The sequence below is a fragment of the Arvicanthis niloticus genome, chromosome 2 (genome assembly GCF_011762505.2).
Source record: "Arvicanthis niloticus isolate mArvNil1 chromosome 2, mArvNil1.pat.X, whole genome shotgun sequence".
Classification (NCBI taxonomy): Eukaryota; Metazoa; Chordata; class Mammalia; order Rodentia; family Muridae; genus Arvicanthis; species Arvicanthis niloticus.
The window spans coordinates 137,031,868-137,047,159 of record NC_047659.1 but is presented as its reverse complement, the minus strand read 5'-3'; the positions used below and the strand labels follow the sequence as shown (position 1 = coordinate 137,047,159).

Genomic DNA, 15,292 nt, shown 5'->3' with positions numbered 1-15,292 from the left:
AAGGCTGGGTCTTCAGTGTGTCGGTGACTCCCAAAAGCCCAGAGCTAGTGACCCCAGAGGCAGAGGGTCATGTGATCACACTTATCTAACAAACAAGACTATTTTTTTTGTTTGTTTTGTTTTTAAAGACACGCTGTGCCTTTATTAAGGTAGGATCTCACTGATCTGTTCACATTGGCTTTGAGCTCCTGGGCTTCTAGTCTTCAGGGTGCAGTCAGCAATCCTCCTGTGGCCCGGGGACCAGCTGCATAGTGGGCTTGGCAAGAGAGCAGCAACGCAGCCTCAGGATCCGTAAGCCCACTATGCTGAGGAGGGGTTTGCAATCTGAGCTACCATTCTGTAGTGAGTCACCACCCTGTACTTGTGCCCCACACCCTGCTGGGTCCTCCTGTTCCTGGAGCAGGGGTTGGGACTTGGCCCTTCCTCCCAGATGTCTCTGTTCTTCCTCTCCTATGGCCATAGCCTTCCCTGCTTAGGGATATCACACTGCTAAGTTGAACGTCTATTATCCAGACTGCCAATACGGGAGAGACATGGCTTGGCCGTAGTTGTTCATGTTAGCTCACATGTATAAAGTGCCTACTAAGGATTGATCTTCCTGTGCCAATCACAGAACTTGGGGGCTCAGTTTCCCTGTTACAGATGACAGATGGAGGCTGGGGGCATGTGCTGGCACCAGGGAAATTGTTTTGACTAAAGAGGGCAGGGGCTTAAATAAGCTGGTATCTCTTCTGTTCAGAAGCCCATGGCCATGACTGATGGATCTGAATGGAGATGGGGTCTCCCCCTCCAGGCTGCCTGACCGCCCTTCTTCATGCTCACCTTACTCAGTCAATGGCCTCTCCTTGTCCCTACTGTCCAGGCTTCTGCCTCCTGGAGTGGATGGAGCTGCTGAGAAGGCCTAGTGGCTTTTTTAAAAGAACCAACATGGTGTTGGCTCTAGACACAGTTGCACCATAGCCCCGAGGCTGGAACAGTGAGGACCACCTAGTGTGATGAGGGCTGAAGGTGACACTGAAGTCTGCCCACCTAGTCCTCCAGCCTCTGTCGGGTCAAGCTCACACGCGTGTACACAGACACGTTAGCCCTCTATCCTGGCTGAGTTTTTGTGGGTATGAGAAAATATCTTGACAAAAAGCAACTTCGGGGAGAAGGGGCATGTTTAGCTCACACTTCCGGGTCACAGCCCATCCTGAGAGGGAAGTCGGGGCAGCAGGAACCGGAAGCAGCTGCTCACATCACTTCCATAACCAAGAACAGAGAGAAATGAATGCGTGCAGGTTGACTACCCAGATTTCTCTGCCCTAACACAGGCAGTGCCCAAACCTAGGGAATGGCGCTGCCTACTCTCCGCTGGCTCTCCCTAGATCAATTAAGACCATGAAGACACCCTCCCCTCCCCCCTCACATGCCCACTGGCCAACCTGATTTGGGTCAGCCCTCACCAAGACTCTTCCCAGGTGGTTGGTTATACGTGGTTTCGGTTTGACAGTCACAACCAGCCATCAGAGCCATTTTCTCTACAACTGCAAGTGAACAAGCAGAGTTGGGGTCCGTGCCTGAGGGAGGCCACAGGAGAAATGGGGGGGTCTGTGCCTGAGGAAAGGCCAGGAGAGAAGCTGAGGGTCCATACCTGAGGGAGGCCACAGGAGAAGCTGGAGCTGAGCAGGTGTCTGTGTCCTGCTGTAACTGCGGCTTTTTCCTACCCACCCTTAAATTCCCTGGAATAACAACTCTGAGATTTAATATTCCATACACAAATGTCTAGGCTAGAACCTTAGCTCTGTTCCCCATCTACTCATATCTCAATAATCCAATTTATTCTATTCTGAGTGCCACATGGCTGGTTACCTTTTCAGCTTCATGTATCTGGTCTGTCTCCTCGGAGTTCAGGTGAATCTCCCACACCCGACTCTTTCCTAGAATCTCTCTCTCTCTCTCTCTCTCTCTCTCTCTCTCTCTCTCTCGGAACTTCCTCTTCCTATTTCCTGCCTGAGCTCATTGGGCAAAGGCTTTTTGGTCGACAGGTAAATGCTTTTACACGGTGCACAGAGACTCTTTCTATGTCCTGAAGGAACCTGGGGCTAGGATTCCACCCTGTGGATGCAGCTTTGCCTGCACGGAACATGCCACTCATGGGGTCCGGCCGCTTCGCTGCATCCTTACTTAAAACTCATTTCTGATGTTGAGTTTTTGTTATTGTCCTCTTCATTGTCAAACCCAGGCCTCCCATTTTCCAGATGAGGAAACTGAGGCTCCGAGAACCCCATCTCTCTGAAGACCATGTATCGTGGAGGTGATGGAAGTGGAACCCAGCCAGCTGTCCTGACTCTCTGTCCCCTCCCACAGAAAGTCCATCAACCGGAACTCTGTGCGGTCCCGGCTACCAGCCAAGTCCTCCAAGGCTTACGGAACACTACGCAAGGGTTCGCTGTGCCTGGACCCCCGGCCGCAGCAAGTGAAGAAAATCTTTGACGCTTTGAAGAGAGGCCTCAGGTGAGTGGGGAGCTGCTCCTTTCCTTGTGCCCTTCCCACCTCTTCCTGGGGATGGTGGGTCTGTCTGAGAGACACAGGGCATCTGGCTGCTGCCACTTGAGCCGCAGCAGGGAGGCAGGTAGACAGCCTCAGGTCTCATGGTAGATGGGTCGTCACACAGGGTCTGGGATTGTGAAGGATGTAAAAGACAGAGCTGTCAGCACCGTGCTGGCCTCTGGAGACTGACATCTTATGCATGGTGTGTGTGTGTGTGTGTGTGTGTGTGTGTGTGTGTGTGTGTGTGTGTGTGACATGCAGAGACCCTGGGTGGGAGCCTGTGCTCAGATCTCAGCTCACACAGCATGGGGTGGGGTGGGGGTCAGGCAGTCAAGGGAACCTGGACCAGAGGCTGACAATCGGCTGGGCAGATGCAAGAACAAATGGTGAGTTATTGGAGCTTAAGAAGTACACTGGTCAGAAAGCCTTTCTGTGTGGCACTGTCTCCGGTGAGAGACAGACAGACAGACAGACAGACAGACAGACAGAGGTACTGAGAAGTATGTCAGGCGTGTAGGTGCTGCGGGGGAATCAGGTGAGGCAGGAAGGAGTCTAACATGTTTTTAAAGAGATGTTCCTGGGCAGCCACCCCACGGCACAGCCACAGGGGAGGAAGATAATGGGAAGGCCAGAAGCCTCAGAGTGCAGGGACCCTGGCTCAAGAGAAGCGGGGTAAAGGGGACAACGGGACAGGGCCATGTGAGCTGTGGGAGCCATGGAAGGTTCTGAGGTGAGGAAGGAGGCGATCAGACCTTCAGGCCTGGGCTTTGAGATCCTCTGCCAACCACAGGCTCGTAGTGGACTTGCTGCATGTGGTGGTGGTGGGGGGGGTTAGAGGGAGCCAGGAGCGGCTTGGGGAGAAACAGGCATGGAGAGGAGAGAGGTGGCCCTGGAAACAGCGGTGGGAGGGATTTGGTTTTATTCTGAGTAGGGAGAGATGTTGCTGGGCTCCAGCCTGCTGAGGGCTGTGCAGCCTGGAGGGGGCACTGGTGTCCCAGCTCTGAGAGTAGAGAGTTGGGTTCCCACAGGACGAGTCTGAACCAAAATGAACAAGCTCATCCGGGTCCCTCCTTCTGCTGGGGGAGCCGATGTTGTTTAATAAGCAGATCTTGATAAGATTAACCCAGAGAGGGGAGACAGAGACAGACAGAGACAGAGATACAGAGACAGAGACAGAGAGACAGAGACAGAGAGAACCATGTTGCTGTGGATCGGGCAGGAACCGTCATAGCAGAAAGGACACACCTTGGCCCTACACGGGAATGGCCTAGAGCCATCACCCACATACAGTGGCACCTAAGTCCCTTAATGTCAGAGCAGAGAGCACATGCTTTGCCACCCTAGCCAGAGCAGAGACCACCCTGACCCCAGAAGAGGGAGGATAGAAGGTGCCCTGAAAGGAGCAGGTTTTCAAAACTCAGTCTAACTTAGCTAATGCTCTCAGCGTCGGAGAGGCTAAGGCTCTGTCAGAGACAGTGCTGGGGCCTGGAGACCCTCCTGAGACAGGTGTGTGGCCTTGGCCTTAAGGCCTGGAGGCCTCTTGGAGGGATGGAACCCTGGGGAATGGAAGCCCTGGCAGAGCAGAGCTGGGCCCTGCTTCCTTGTTTTCTACCCAGGACACTAGAAGCCCTCTGCAGCACCCTGGGATCTGGGTTGGAGGGTTCCCTCTTATCAGGATCAGGAAGGAGGGGCAGAGCCTGGCCAGTGTGGTCAGACAGCCAGCTGCCCTGACAGCCCATCATCAGAGTAAGCCCAGCCCTGGGTTTTCACTTGAAGGGACTTTCCCTCCCCAGGGGCCACTCTCGCCTCAGCTACAGTCTCCATTGCTTCTGCTGCTCAACATTTCAGAGCCCTCCCTCCTACCTCCCTCTGAGTCCTCCCTCCCCCTCCTCCCTCCCCTTAGGCCATCCCTCCTTCTCTATGAGTCCTCTCTTCTCCCTCCCCACTGGTCCTCCCTCCTTCTTTCCCCTAGGTCCTCCCTACTTTTTCCCCATGGGTCCTACCTCCCTCCTCCCTCCCCCTGGGTACTCCCTCTTTTCTCTCCTGAGTCCTCCCTCCCCCTGGGTGCTCCCTCCTTTCTTCTGTGCTCCCTCCCCCTCTTCCCTCCCCCTTCAGCCATCCCTCCTTCTCTATGAGTCCTCTCTTCTCTCTCCCTACTGGTTCTCCCTCCTTCCTCCCCCTGGGTCCTCCTTCCTCCCTCCCCCTGGCTCCATGGTCTCATCTTCTCTCTTCCCTGTTAACCTCCTGCCTGTTCTCACCGCCTCTGGTCCCCGCCTCCCTCTGTCTTCTATCCACCATGCCTTCCTCAGCCTCCCCCTGACTCCCCAGCCTTTAGAGATCCATATAGTCATCCTAACCACATGCTAGTAACAGCTAGACTGATCTGTGGGGTTCTGGGGTAACAGAGGAATCCCCTTATGCTGGGAGGGTTGGCCCCCTCCCATTCTGCTCAAATCCACTCTTCCCCCTCCCCTGCAGGGAACACCTGTGTGAGCAGCAGGCAGAGCTGGACTACCTGTGTGGACGCCACACAGACATCCAGAGAGGCTCCAGGCTGGTGAGTGACAGGGAGAAAGATGGCCTTTGGCTCACAGCAGCCAGGACAGTCAGTGGCCTCCACCCAGAGGCCTGTGGTGTTTGTGGTGAAATTTCCTCTCCATGGTTCTGGGAGGAGTTGTCAGACAGGTGACTGCAGAGGTACATATGTCTGATGGTCCTGACCCCCAATGTGCCCATCAGACATACCAGGAGCAGGCAGTTCATGCTATTCAACAAAGTGGCCGTTTTTGTGTCACTGGCCCTGCCCCTGCCCCTGCCCCAAACTGAGCCTGTATGTTGTGGTGTCCAAGGGGACAGTTTTCCATGGACATCATGGTGTGGTCTGAGGCCAGACTTAGACTTGGCCAGTGTAGGGCTCACAGACTCTGAGTTGTCTGTCGCTCAGTGTATCAACAACCAACCCAAACAACACAATGACAGCTCTAAGCCTGTGACCCTGTAAGACGCTTAGGTCATCAGTAGGCACCCTGTGCTTTCCCTGCTTAGGGACAGCCACTCCAGCAGGGGACCCTTTGTCCCTGTCTCTTTTCTTTTCTTTTTTTTTTTTTTTTTTTTTTTTTTTTTTTTTTTTTTTTTTTTTTTTTTTTTTTTTGAGACAGGGTTTCTCTGTGTAGCCTTGGCTGACCTGGAACTCACTCTGTAGACCAGGCTGGCCTGGAACTCAGAAATCCGCCTGCCTCTGCCTCCCAAGTGCTGGGATCAAAGGCGTGCGCCACCATCGCCCGGCTTTGTCCCTGTCTCTAGTCACTCTGATCCCTCTCACTCTTCTTTAACTTAGGGGTCAGACCCTGTGTCCTGGATCAGTCCAGCCTCCTGCCCCCACTGAGCCAAATTAAAAGAGGAAATCAGAAAGGGGAGACTTAGCCAACGTGTTAACAGGAATAAGGGAACCCAGGGGACGCCCTAAAAGTCTGATGGTCCTGAAGTGAGATCAGAGTTTAAATCGAGGCCTAAGTAGTCCCGGCTGGAGGTGTATTGCCGCCCACCACTCTGGGCTCCAGTCATCCTGGAGAAGTGTGTGAAGTCTTTTGAGAAGCCACGTTCTCGTGTCAGGCTGCAGCAATTTTCCTTAGTCTAGTATGAAACTCTCGAGAAGGTCCCATCTCTCTGGTACCTGTTGCTTCAACCATTGGATACTCAGAGACACACGTGTCTCCATAGACTGTCTTCATTTCTGCAAATCAGATTAAGTCACCAGCTGCTGCCTCGGGGAAGGTGTCACCCAGCCTGCCTGGGTCACACACAGGAAGCAAAGCTGGTATGTCTTAGCACATGCTCTGGACTTCACAGCTATGTTTCCGTGTCCCTCCTCCAGATTCAGCCTTGTGTAAGGCCTTCAGGATGGGCTGGATTCAAACTCAGAAAGAGAAAACAGCGAACTGAATATCAAAGTAGCTCCCAGTCCTCTCTGGGTCGCAGCGCCACTGACTCGGAAGACTAGGGTGTTGGGCGGGGTGGAAGGCTCAGTCTCGTGTGGGTGTCAGCCACATGGGAAGGCAGAGCTGGCCGAGCATGGAGCTTCCCTCAGTAGGCGACTGGGTGAGGGCCAGAACAGAGGGAGGGAAGAGGCACTTCGGAGACCTCACCCACTCCTAGTACCACCTAACCCCAAGGGAGAGTGGCGGTTCCCACACCGTGCCCTACTCTTTTCGGTCTAGAAGTCTCTCAGGCAGACAATGTATAAAGAGGCCTGTCTCAGAAGTCTCCACTGCCTGATGCTATATCACACTGGTGTCTGGGGAGGATGGGGACCCCACATCTGGGACAGAGTGCCTGAACAACCTCACACAGAGGGTTTTGTGGTTTTCCAAGAAGCCTGAATTAGACAGCTCTTCAAATCTCAGATCTTTCCTAGTTCTTCATTTCTTAATGTGTTTCATTCATTCATTCATTCATTCATTCATTCAGTCAGTCAGTCAGTGTGAGGGAGAGGAGGCAAAGTAGGTATGCACCTGCCACAGTGCTCCTGTGGAGGTTAGAAGACATCAGTGGGTCCCAGACTTTGAACTTAGGTCATCAGACTTGGCAGCAGTCACCTTAACTCTCGAGCCATCCTGCTGGCCCAAGGATTCATTTCTTAGCTGAACTTGAGTTCTGTGATCTCCATTGTGTGCCTACGACTTCTCTCCTTGTTGTGACAAGCTTCAGCTCAAGGCGAGACATGCAGAGGTGAGGCAGCCCATTGCGGCTGCAGCTAGGAAACAGACATTGGTATTTAGCTGACTTTTTCCTTGCTATGTAGCCCAGGACCCCAGGCCTCTGGGACGCCACCACACTCATTTAGGATTCATCTTCTCGTCCCAATTGGTGAAATCTAGAAACTTCCTCCCAGGCACGATTGTCTTCAAGGCGATTCCAGATACAGCCTGTCAAGTTGACAGTCGGTATTGACCATTACAATGACTGATGTCTATTTTACATAGGAAGAAAGGGCGGTTCAGAGAGGTTGAGTAACTTGCCTGGGACACACAGGGACATAGTGCCAGACCTAGAACTGACTTACCCATAATGCATGCATTTAGTTCATTTTTTTCCTGGGTGTCCATGGCCATGAGTGGTGCATGGCCAGGCTGCAGGCATTGGCTTTGTCCTTGAAGCTCAGGTGCCCCTGTGGTGAGAGACTGACACTCCCCCTTTCTCTGCAGGCCTTCTACTATGACCTGGACAAGGTGAGCCCATGTCCCTGTGTTGTCTCCAGGGTGGGTAAGACTGTCTGGGGTGGCCTTCCATCCCAGGTGCACTTGGGCAGAACACCTGTTTCCTCTTATGTTACGGGCAGAGAAACTGAATCCCAGGGCCATCCTCTCTTGGTCTGAGCCCAGTACCCTGATCCTGGGGAGGGGGTGAGGTGCTGGGAACATGGCCGCTTCTAAAGCAGCTTTTCTTATTCCGGGAGCAGCAAGTGCGCCTGGTGGAGAGACACATCCGGAAGGTGGAGTTCCACATCAGCAAGGTGCGTGGCTTGGGTATCATGGGGGGTTATGGGGAGCATGTTAAGGGGCTAATGGGGGTAACATGTCACAAGGAGTCATGTGGGTATTTCTTATGAGTTGGGGGAAGCCATGGGGGTGTCCTAGGCACCATACAGGTATCACTGGGCACCATGAGGGTGTCACTGGGCACCATACAGGTGTCACTGGGCACCATACAGGTGTCACTGGGCACCATGCAGATGTCACTGGGCACCATACAGGTGTCACTGGGCACCATGAGGGTGTCACTGGGCATCATACAGGTGTTACTGGGCACCATGAGGGTGTCACTGGGCACCATGGGATATCATTGGGCACCATATGGATGGGTGTCACTTGGCACTATGGGGTGTCACTGGGTACCATGGGGTGGGTGTCACTAGGCACCATATGGGTAGGTGTCACTGGGCACCATGAGGGTGCTATGTGGATATAGTAGGTGTCACGTGGAGGCAGTAGGTGTCACGTAGGTGTAGTGGGTATCAAGCTTGGTGGTCATGGACAGCTGCCGAGACTTGGGGTGAACAGTGCTGTAGAGCTGTAATGATTGGCAGCAGGCCCAGCCCCCAGGTGAGGGTGAGGAGTATCCCTGGGCCTTTGGGGCTCTGTCACTGATTGGCACAGAGGACTTCCAGCTTACTCTTGGAAGGCCCCAACTGCCCCTGTGTAGCCAGGAAGGTGGTGGGATATGCCCACAGTGCCCCAGCAAGTCCCTTAGGCTTCTTGCTTCTCCCCCTCACTCTCCTCCTTCTTCTTGAGACAGGGTCTCACAGTGTAGCCCTAGCTGTTCTGGAACTCACTATATAGACCAGGCTGGACTTGAACTCACAGAGAGCTGCTTGCCTCTGCCTCCCGAGGGCTGGAATTAAGGCCATGCACACACAGTCTTACCTTCTTTAAGGCTTTTTAAAAAACATAGTTTGCAAACACTTTCATGAACTCACCTTCCTCCCCAGACCCACAGGGTGGGCAGCTGTTGTAGCTTACTTTCCATGCCACGGGTGGGACTCAGGCAGGGAGAATGCGTGACATAGTCACTAGTGTCTACTGTGCTCAAATGTGTGTGAGCGATCCTAGGTGCTGGGGTGCTACGTGGGTGGAATTAGAGCCATGAGGAGCACAGGGCAAGGCTGAGCCAGGGGACAGTTCTAGGGGGAACAGAAGGTTGACATGGGCTGTCCCTCGGTGTGGCTCACAGCCTGCATGTCTGCCGCAGGTAGATGAACTATATGAAGGCTACTGTATCCAGTGGCGTCTGAGAGACGGAGCCTCTAACATGCAGCGTGCCTTCAGTAACAGCACCCAGAGCCGCGCCTCCCGTGAGAGCCTGCAGGAGCTGGGCCGCAGCCTGCAGGAGTGCCTGGAGGTGGGCCATTTCTCTCTGCACTTGCACTGGGATGCTGGGGACGGGGTGGAGCTGGCAAGTGATTGATCCGACTGTGGGCCTTGCAGGACATGTGCCTCATAGAGGGGACCTTGGAAGGTCACTTGGGCGAGTTCCATGTCAAGATGAAAGGTGAGTGCCAAGCCAGGCTGTGCTGGGTATCAGATCGTCGTCCTAGGTGCCCTGAGAGCCTGCCAAGGGTGGGCAGTGTGGCCAGAGTCCCAGGGTCTAGAGGCCAGCACTTGTGACAGGACGTGGGCTCACTGTTCTCTGAGGTATGGTACCATCCCTTTTTGAACATTGAAACCTTCTGTTGCCAGACAGACCCCTGTACCACCATGGTTTCTAGGCAGGCATGGAGAGGAGACTAACCCATTTCTGTGTTCCAGGCTTGGTGGGCTATGCACGCCTTTGTCCTGGAGACCAGTATGAGGTACAGCCAGGGAGGTCCTGGGAGGTCCAAGTCCTTAGGCCTGGGAGAGAGGTCTGGGGCAGGCAGTGAGTGGATTCCCCTGGGGCTGCCTCTGCACCTCTTTCTGTGTCACCCTTGCAGGTGCTCATGCGCCTGGGCCGTCAGCGATGGCGGCTGAAGGGCCGGATAGAGCCAGATGACAGCCAGACCTGGGATGAGGAGGAGAGGGTCTTTGTGCCCACGGTGCACGAGAACCTGGAGATCAAGGTGGGGCAGGGTCCCGGGGGGTGGGGGGCTGGAGCCTGGGTGCTGGGCTCAGACACCACCATCCTGTCCCTTGTGCCCAGGTGACGGAGCTTCGTGGCCTGAGCTCGATGGTGGTGGGTGCGGTGACATGTGACGTCACGGACTTCTTCACAGCCCGGCCCCAGCTTGTGGTGGTGGACATCACTGAGTTGGGCACCATCAAGCTGCAGCTGGAGCTGCTGTGGAAGTGAGTGTCACCCGCCCTCAATGGCTGTGTCCCCAGCCCTCGCCAAGGCCACCCCAGCTCTGGGTGTAGCGGAACCAAGTAGTCCTGCCCCGGAGCCTCAGACTCTCCAGACCTGCTCCTGCATAGCCATCTCTGTCCTTACCGCCCCGCCCTGTCCTCATAGGCAGGCTGGCCTGACCTTTACAGCAGCCCTGTGCCCTCCCCCACCACGCCTCCTATGACTTTGGATTCCACTCGTGTTTGGACACATGGCCGCTCCAGCTGAGCCTTGTCACTTGCCAGGCATTTTTTCCTCCTGCCTAGTTTCTCAGAGGGACTCTCTTCTGCCTGCGCAGGCCTTTCCCCATGCCTCTTGAGTGTCCCAGGAGTTTCCCATGCCTTGTTGAGTGTCCTGTCCTTTCCAGTCCCGGGCTGAACTGTCACCTTGAGGCCTCCCACTTGGTCCCACACTATGGGATCCAGGCTCAGAACAGTCTGTGTTGAGTTTGGGGCTCCACCCTGCACCACCTTCAGGAGCTGTGGTCTCTAGGGTGGTCAGTAGCAGAGCCATCTTGCATTTCCAGGATGCCCCTCCCTGTCCCCCCAGAGCAGGTGTAGCAGGGTGGGAACATTATCCAACTCAGTCACTCAGGAAACCCTCAAGTGCACGCCACCCCAGGCCAGCCATTCTTAAGTTCGGAGTCCTGCTGGTTACAGGTGACCTCGGGTTGAGGTACCTCGGGTCTCTGGGGTTTAGGCCTTCATGCTGGGTTTGGTGCTATCCTCAGCTGAGGGCCATGCTGTCCCCTGGCCTCCCTAAGCCCAGTCCACTAGGTTCTGAGGGTATCATGAATATCAGTCCCAGCTGATTTGAAGGCTTTGGGGTGAGAGAAAATTGGGGTGAATTCAGTTCTGGCTCTGCTTATTGATGGGATAGTTGGCCAACAAATTCCTTGTCAGAGCCATCATTTATATCTCATGTTAATAACCACAGATCTCTCACCAGCCCATGGACTTGTGGGAAGGAGCCGCAGAGTTCCGTTGAAAGACAAGGGAGCGGCCTGTGACTTCTGAGCCCACCTGAGTCCCTGCTGGTCTCTACTCTTTCCCTGCAGCCCCTTGGATTCTGAGTGCCGGCTGGTGTCACCCAGCCCCACGGGCAGGTTCTCCATGGGCAGCAGGAAGGGCTCCCTATACACATGGACACCACCTAGCACCCCCAGCTTCCGGGACAAATACTACCTGGTAAGAGAGCCCGTTCCCAGGAGGATGAGAGGCTCTGGGGCTGAGCAGTGAAGAACATGGCCTGCTTGGGGTTCAGATTTTGGGGCTTCAGGGCCTTCTGTGCCTCTGTCTTCTGTTGCTTGAGGCCATGGGAATTGAGCTGGGTCTGGGACCTACCTGGTGTGTGTGTGTGCTGTATGTGTGTGCTGTGTGTGTATGTGTGTGTACTGTGGGTGTGCTATATATGCGTGTGTATAAGTGTATGTGTGTGTGCTCTCTGTGTGTGTCTCTGCATGTGTCTGTGTGTGTATGTGTGTATGTGTCTCTGTGTATGTGTTTGTATGTGTGTGTCTCTGTGTGTGTATGTGTTTGTGTGTCTGTGTGTATATGTGTGTGTATGTATATGTGTGTGTGGGTATGTGTATGTATGTGTGTGTATGTGTGTGTGTGTGCTGTATATGTGTATCCTGTGGGTGTGCTATATATGTGTGTGTGTATAAGTGTATGTGTGTGCTCTCTGTGTGTGACTGTGCATGTGTCTGTGTGTGTATGTGTGTATGTGTCTCTGTGTGTGTATGTGTTTGTGTGTGTATGTGTGTCTCTGTGTGTGTATGTGTTTGTGTGTCTGTGTGTGTCTGTGTCTGTGTGTGTATTTGTGTATCTGTGTGCATATGTGTGTGTCTGTGTGTATGTGTGTTTGTGTGTGTCTGTGTGTGTACGTATATGTGTTTGTATGTGTGTGTATGTGTGTATATGTGTGTATGTGTATGTATGTGTGTGTGTATCTCTGTGTGTGTATCTGTGTGTGTGTGTATGTGTATATGTGTGTATATGTATGTATGTGTGTATATATGTGTGTATGTATCTCTGTGCGTGTATCTGTGTGTGTATGTCTGTGTGTGTATGTGTGTGTGTGTGTGTGTATGTGTGTGTATGTATCCTCTACCCAGCCACGGCCTTGGCCCCACTTTGCTGGGAAAACTTAAAGGATTGTGACCCAGAGCCCTATACAAAACACAACTTTCTCACTATGATCTCCAGGGGGTAAGGTCCTCTTAGAGTCAGGGCCACCCTCCTCTCCTTTCCTGGGGGTCAGGGAACTGAAAGCTGTGCACAGAGGCACCCCATTATTTCTCTTGGTGTCGTCCTTGGGATGGACCTTTCTTAATGGCCCGCCACCACCCCACAGGCGACTGTGTGTTTACCCAACAGAGATGGCAGTCACTTTAGTGCGGTGCTGTAGCTGTCTACAGGCCATGCACACTCTTCAGTGGGAACATCTGTCCCAAGCTTGCACCCATCCAGGGTCCCAGGCCCTGGAACCAACCGCCCTGCACACATGTCCTCAACACTGAGGACCCCAGCTCAGATGCCACCTCTCTTCACAAGTCCCCGGACACCCTAAGTACTCCGGGTCCCATCCCTCCATCTGCTTTGGTCTCTATGCTCAGGCTCTGTATTGGCAGAGAACACAGTCAGCACAAAGGTCCTGAGGCAGGAGCATGGTGAGGACCTCCATCATCCTGAGCACCTGGGCACACAGGGGTTGCAGCACAGTCCCTGGGGCAGCTGCTGAGGCTGCTCCTGCATCCCCTCCCAGTCTGTCCTCCAGCAGCCGATGCAGCAGGCCCTGCTGCTAGGTGGGCCAAGGGCCACCTCCATCCTCGGCTACCTGTCTGACAGTGAGCTCCAGGGTCCCCGCCTGCGGAGCCGGAGCCAGGAGCTACTGGAAATGGACTCCTTCAGCTCTGAGGACCCCAGAGACACTGAGACCAGTACCTCAGCATCCACCTCAGATGTGGGGTTCCTGCCCATGACTGTGGGTCCCTCAGCCTGCATAGAAGAGGAGACCAGGGAGGAGCCTCCCCCTCTGGGCCTGCTGCCAGGCCTGGCTCACCCAGCCGGGGCTGTGCTTCTAGAACAGCCTGGCTGGAGGGACTTGGGAGGAGAGAGGCTGGCCCTGCTGCAGGACGCCCCTGTCCACAGCCCCATGGTGCCACGGAGCCGGAAGGGCCAGGAGGATGGAGACGTGGGGGACGGAGTGGAGGGGCCTGTGCAGGAGGTCCTGGATCTGCTGCGGTCTGCAGACCCTGGGCAGCCCCAGCTCAGGGAGCTGGAGTATCAAGTCCTTGGCCTCAGGGAGCGGCTGAAGGTATGCCCACCGCGCACTGGACAGCAGCACCGCTTTGCTGCCGGCCTGAGGCTAGGCAGCAGGTGCGGGGACCAGGCAGCCCAGGTTAGACTCCCAGTCTCGCCCCTGTGTGACCTGGGTGGGCCGCATCTCCCTCATCCTCAGTTTCCCCACATGTCAAGGCCTCAGAGGAGAATCCCAAGGGGAGGCCGGAGCGCACAGTGAGTAATTTGCTCCATGTCCAGCCAGAACCTGGTTCCATCGAGAATCTTTGGATGTGGTGGGTGGGCGGGGGCTGCGATTTATGGAAGGCCTTGCAGTTGCCTGCCAGTCTCATCTCAATAGCCATCCAGAACCTTCTGCAGCCTGGCCAAAGGAGTTCTCTCAGTGGCTCTCAGAGCTACTGGCTTGGATGGATGGGTCTCTCTGTTTACATATTTAAATACATAAAATAAAATGTAGATCACACACATCAACTTCTACAGGTTCCGATGAGCCCACTTTTGGGTATGACACTCCCCCCCCAGAATTATATGACATAGGCATCTTCAAATATATTTTCTCTCTCTCTCTCTATCTATCTATCTATCTATCTATCTATCTATCTATCTATCTATCTATCTATCTGTTTGGACTTCACAGTCTCACATCAGCGCAGCTGAGAGAAGGCTTCTCCTCTTGTATTCTGTCTAGTGTCTTGAAGGAATCTACTGCCTACCACCTTAAAAAGACCCTGTCCACATTGCCAGGAACAAGAATTTGAGGAAGACGCCACCTTTGTTAGTCCTTTTCCAGCATTTATGTGAGAAACTGTTTGGGTGGCAGGCACACACTTCTGTCACACTCCTGTGTTCTGAAGAGTCACAAGCACTTTGAATGACCCCGCAATAGCACAGTCATTCAAAACACCAACGAGACACTTCTCTTCTGGGAAACAGCTAAGAACAATAAAAACGACAGGTCCCACTTTCAGCTTGACTTCTAACGGGGAGTCATCTACTGAGTGTCCATAGGCTTTGATTCTTGCTAAGAGGCCCAGGTTGGCCTTGAACACACACACACACACACACTGGGATCAATGCACAGGCTCTGCTCCGTGTGCAACTTCCCCACTGAGGGCGAGCGAGTGGCTGTTCGGGGTCCCTGTAACCGCCGTCCTTTTCCCAGTCACTGTCACATGTTGGACTGCTTGTACTGTTTATCCGGAGTTTTGCTGTGTGGATGGCCTCAGTGTAGCGCTGGGCTCTCGGTGCCAAGTGCAAACCCCAGTGTATCTAGTGGTGAGAGTCAGAGAGTTAAGTGAGCATCCTTCAGGCAGGAGGTGTGAACTGCAGGAGGCGTGAACTGCAGGAGGTGTGAACTGCCTGGAGCAGCAACACTGGCTACTAAATAAGCTGTCCTCAGGGCTGGGGAGACAGCTCAGTCAGTGCTTGCTGTGCAAACATGAGGACCTGAATTCACCCTCCAGCACTCACATAAAGAGAAAGCAGGCCAGTGGCAAGCATGTTAGCACTGCAGAAGGAGAACAGATCCCTGGGGCTCCATGGACAGCCAGTGTAGCCTAATTGTCAAGCTCCAGCCCCAGTGAGAGACCCTGCATCAAGAA

The 15,292-nt window shown here is 54.1% G+C and overlaps 1 protein-coding gene across 6 annotated transcripts in view; it reads left to right on the top strand.

Moving 5' to 3' along the window:
- The window catches only part of Ripor3 (RIPOR family member 3), a 77,916-nt gene that overhangs the window by 55,430 nt on the left and 7,194 nt on the right, over positions 1–15,292 (top strand). For 4 of the 6 annotated variants that reach the window (XM_076930275.1, XM_076930277.1, XM_076930276.1 and 1 more), the window contains 11 exons: positions 2,350–2,496; positions 5,011–5,089; positions 7,737–7,760; positions 7,991–8,044; positions 9,280–9,429; positions 9,516–9,579; positions 9,837–9,880; positions 10,001–10,126; positions 10,207–10,352; positions 11,447–11,576; positions 13,156–13,791. In XM_076930275.1, the coding sequence (XP_076786390.1) occupies positions 2,350–2,496; positions 5,011–5,089; positions 7,737–7,760; positions 7,991–8,044; positions 9,280–9,429; positions 9,516–9,579; positions 9,837–9,880; positions 10,001–10,126; positions 10,207–10,352; positions 11,447–11,576; positions 13,156–13,791 (1,600 nt within the window). Of the gene's footprint in view, positions 1–2,349; positions 2,497–5,010; positions 5,090–7,736; positions 7,761–7,990; positions 8,045–9,279; positions 9,430–9,515; positions 9,580–9,836; positions 9,881–10,000; positions 10,127–10,206; positions 10,353–11,446; positions 11,577–13,155; positions 13,792–15,292 lie in introns of those variants that run through there. The other 2 variants (XM_034496604.2, XM_076930279.1) reach the window with 2 other exon arrangements.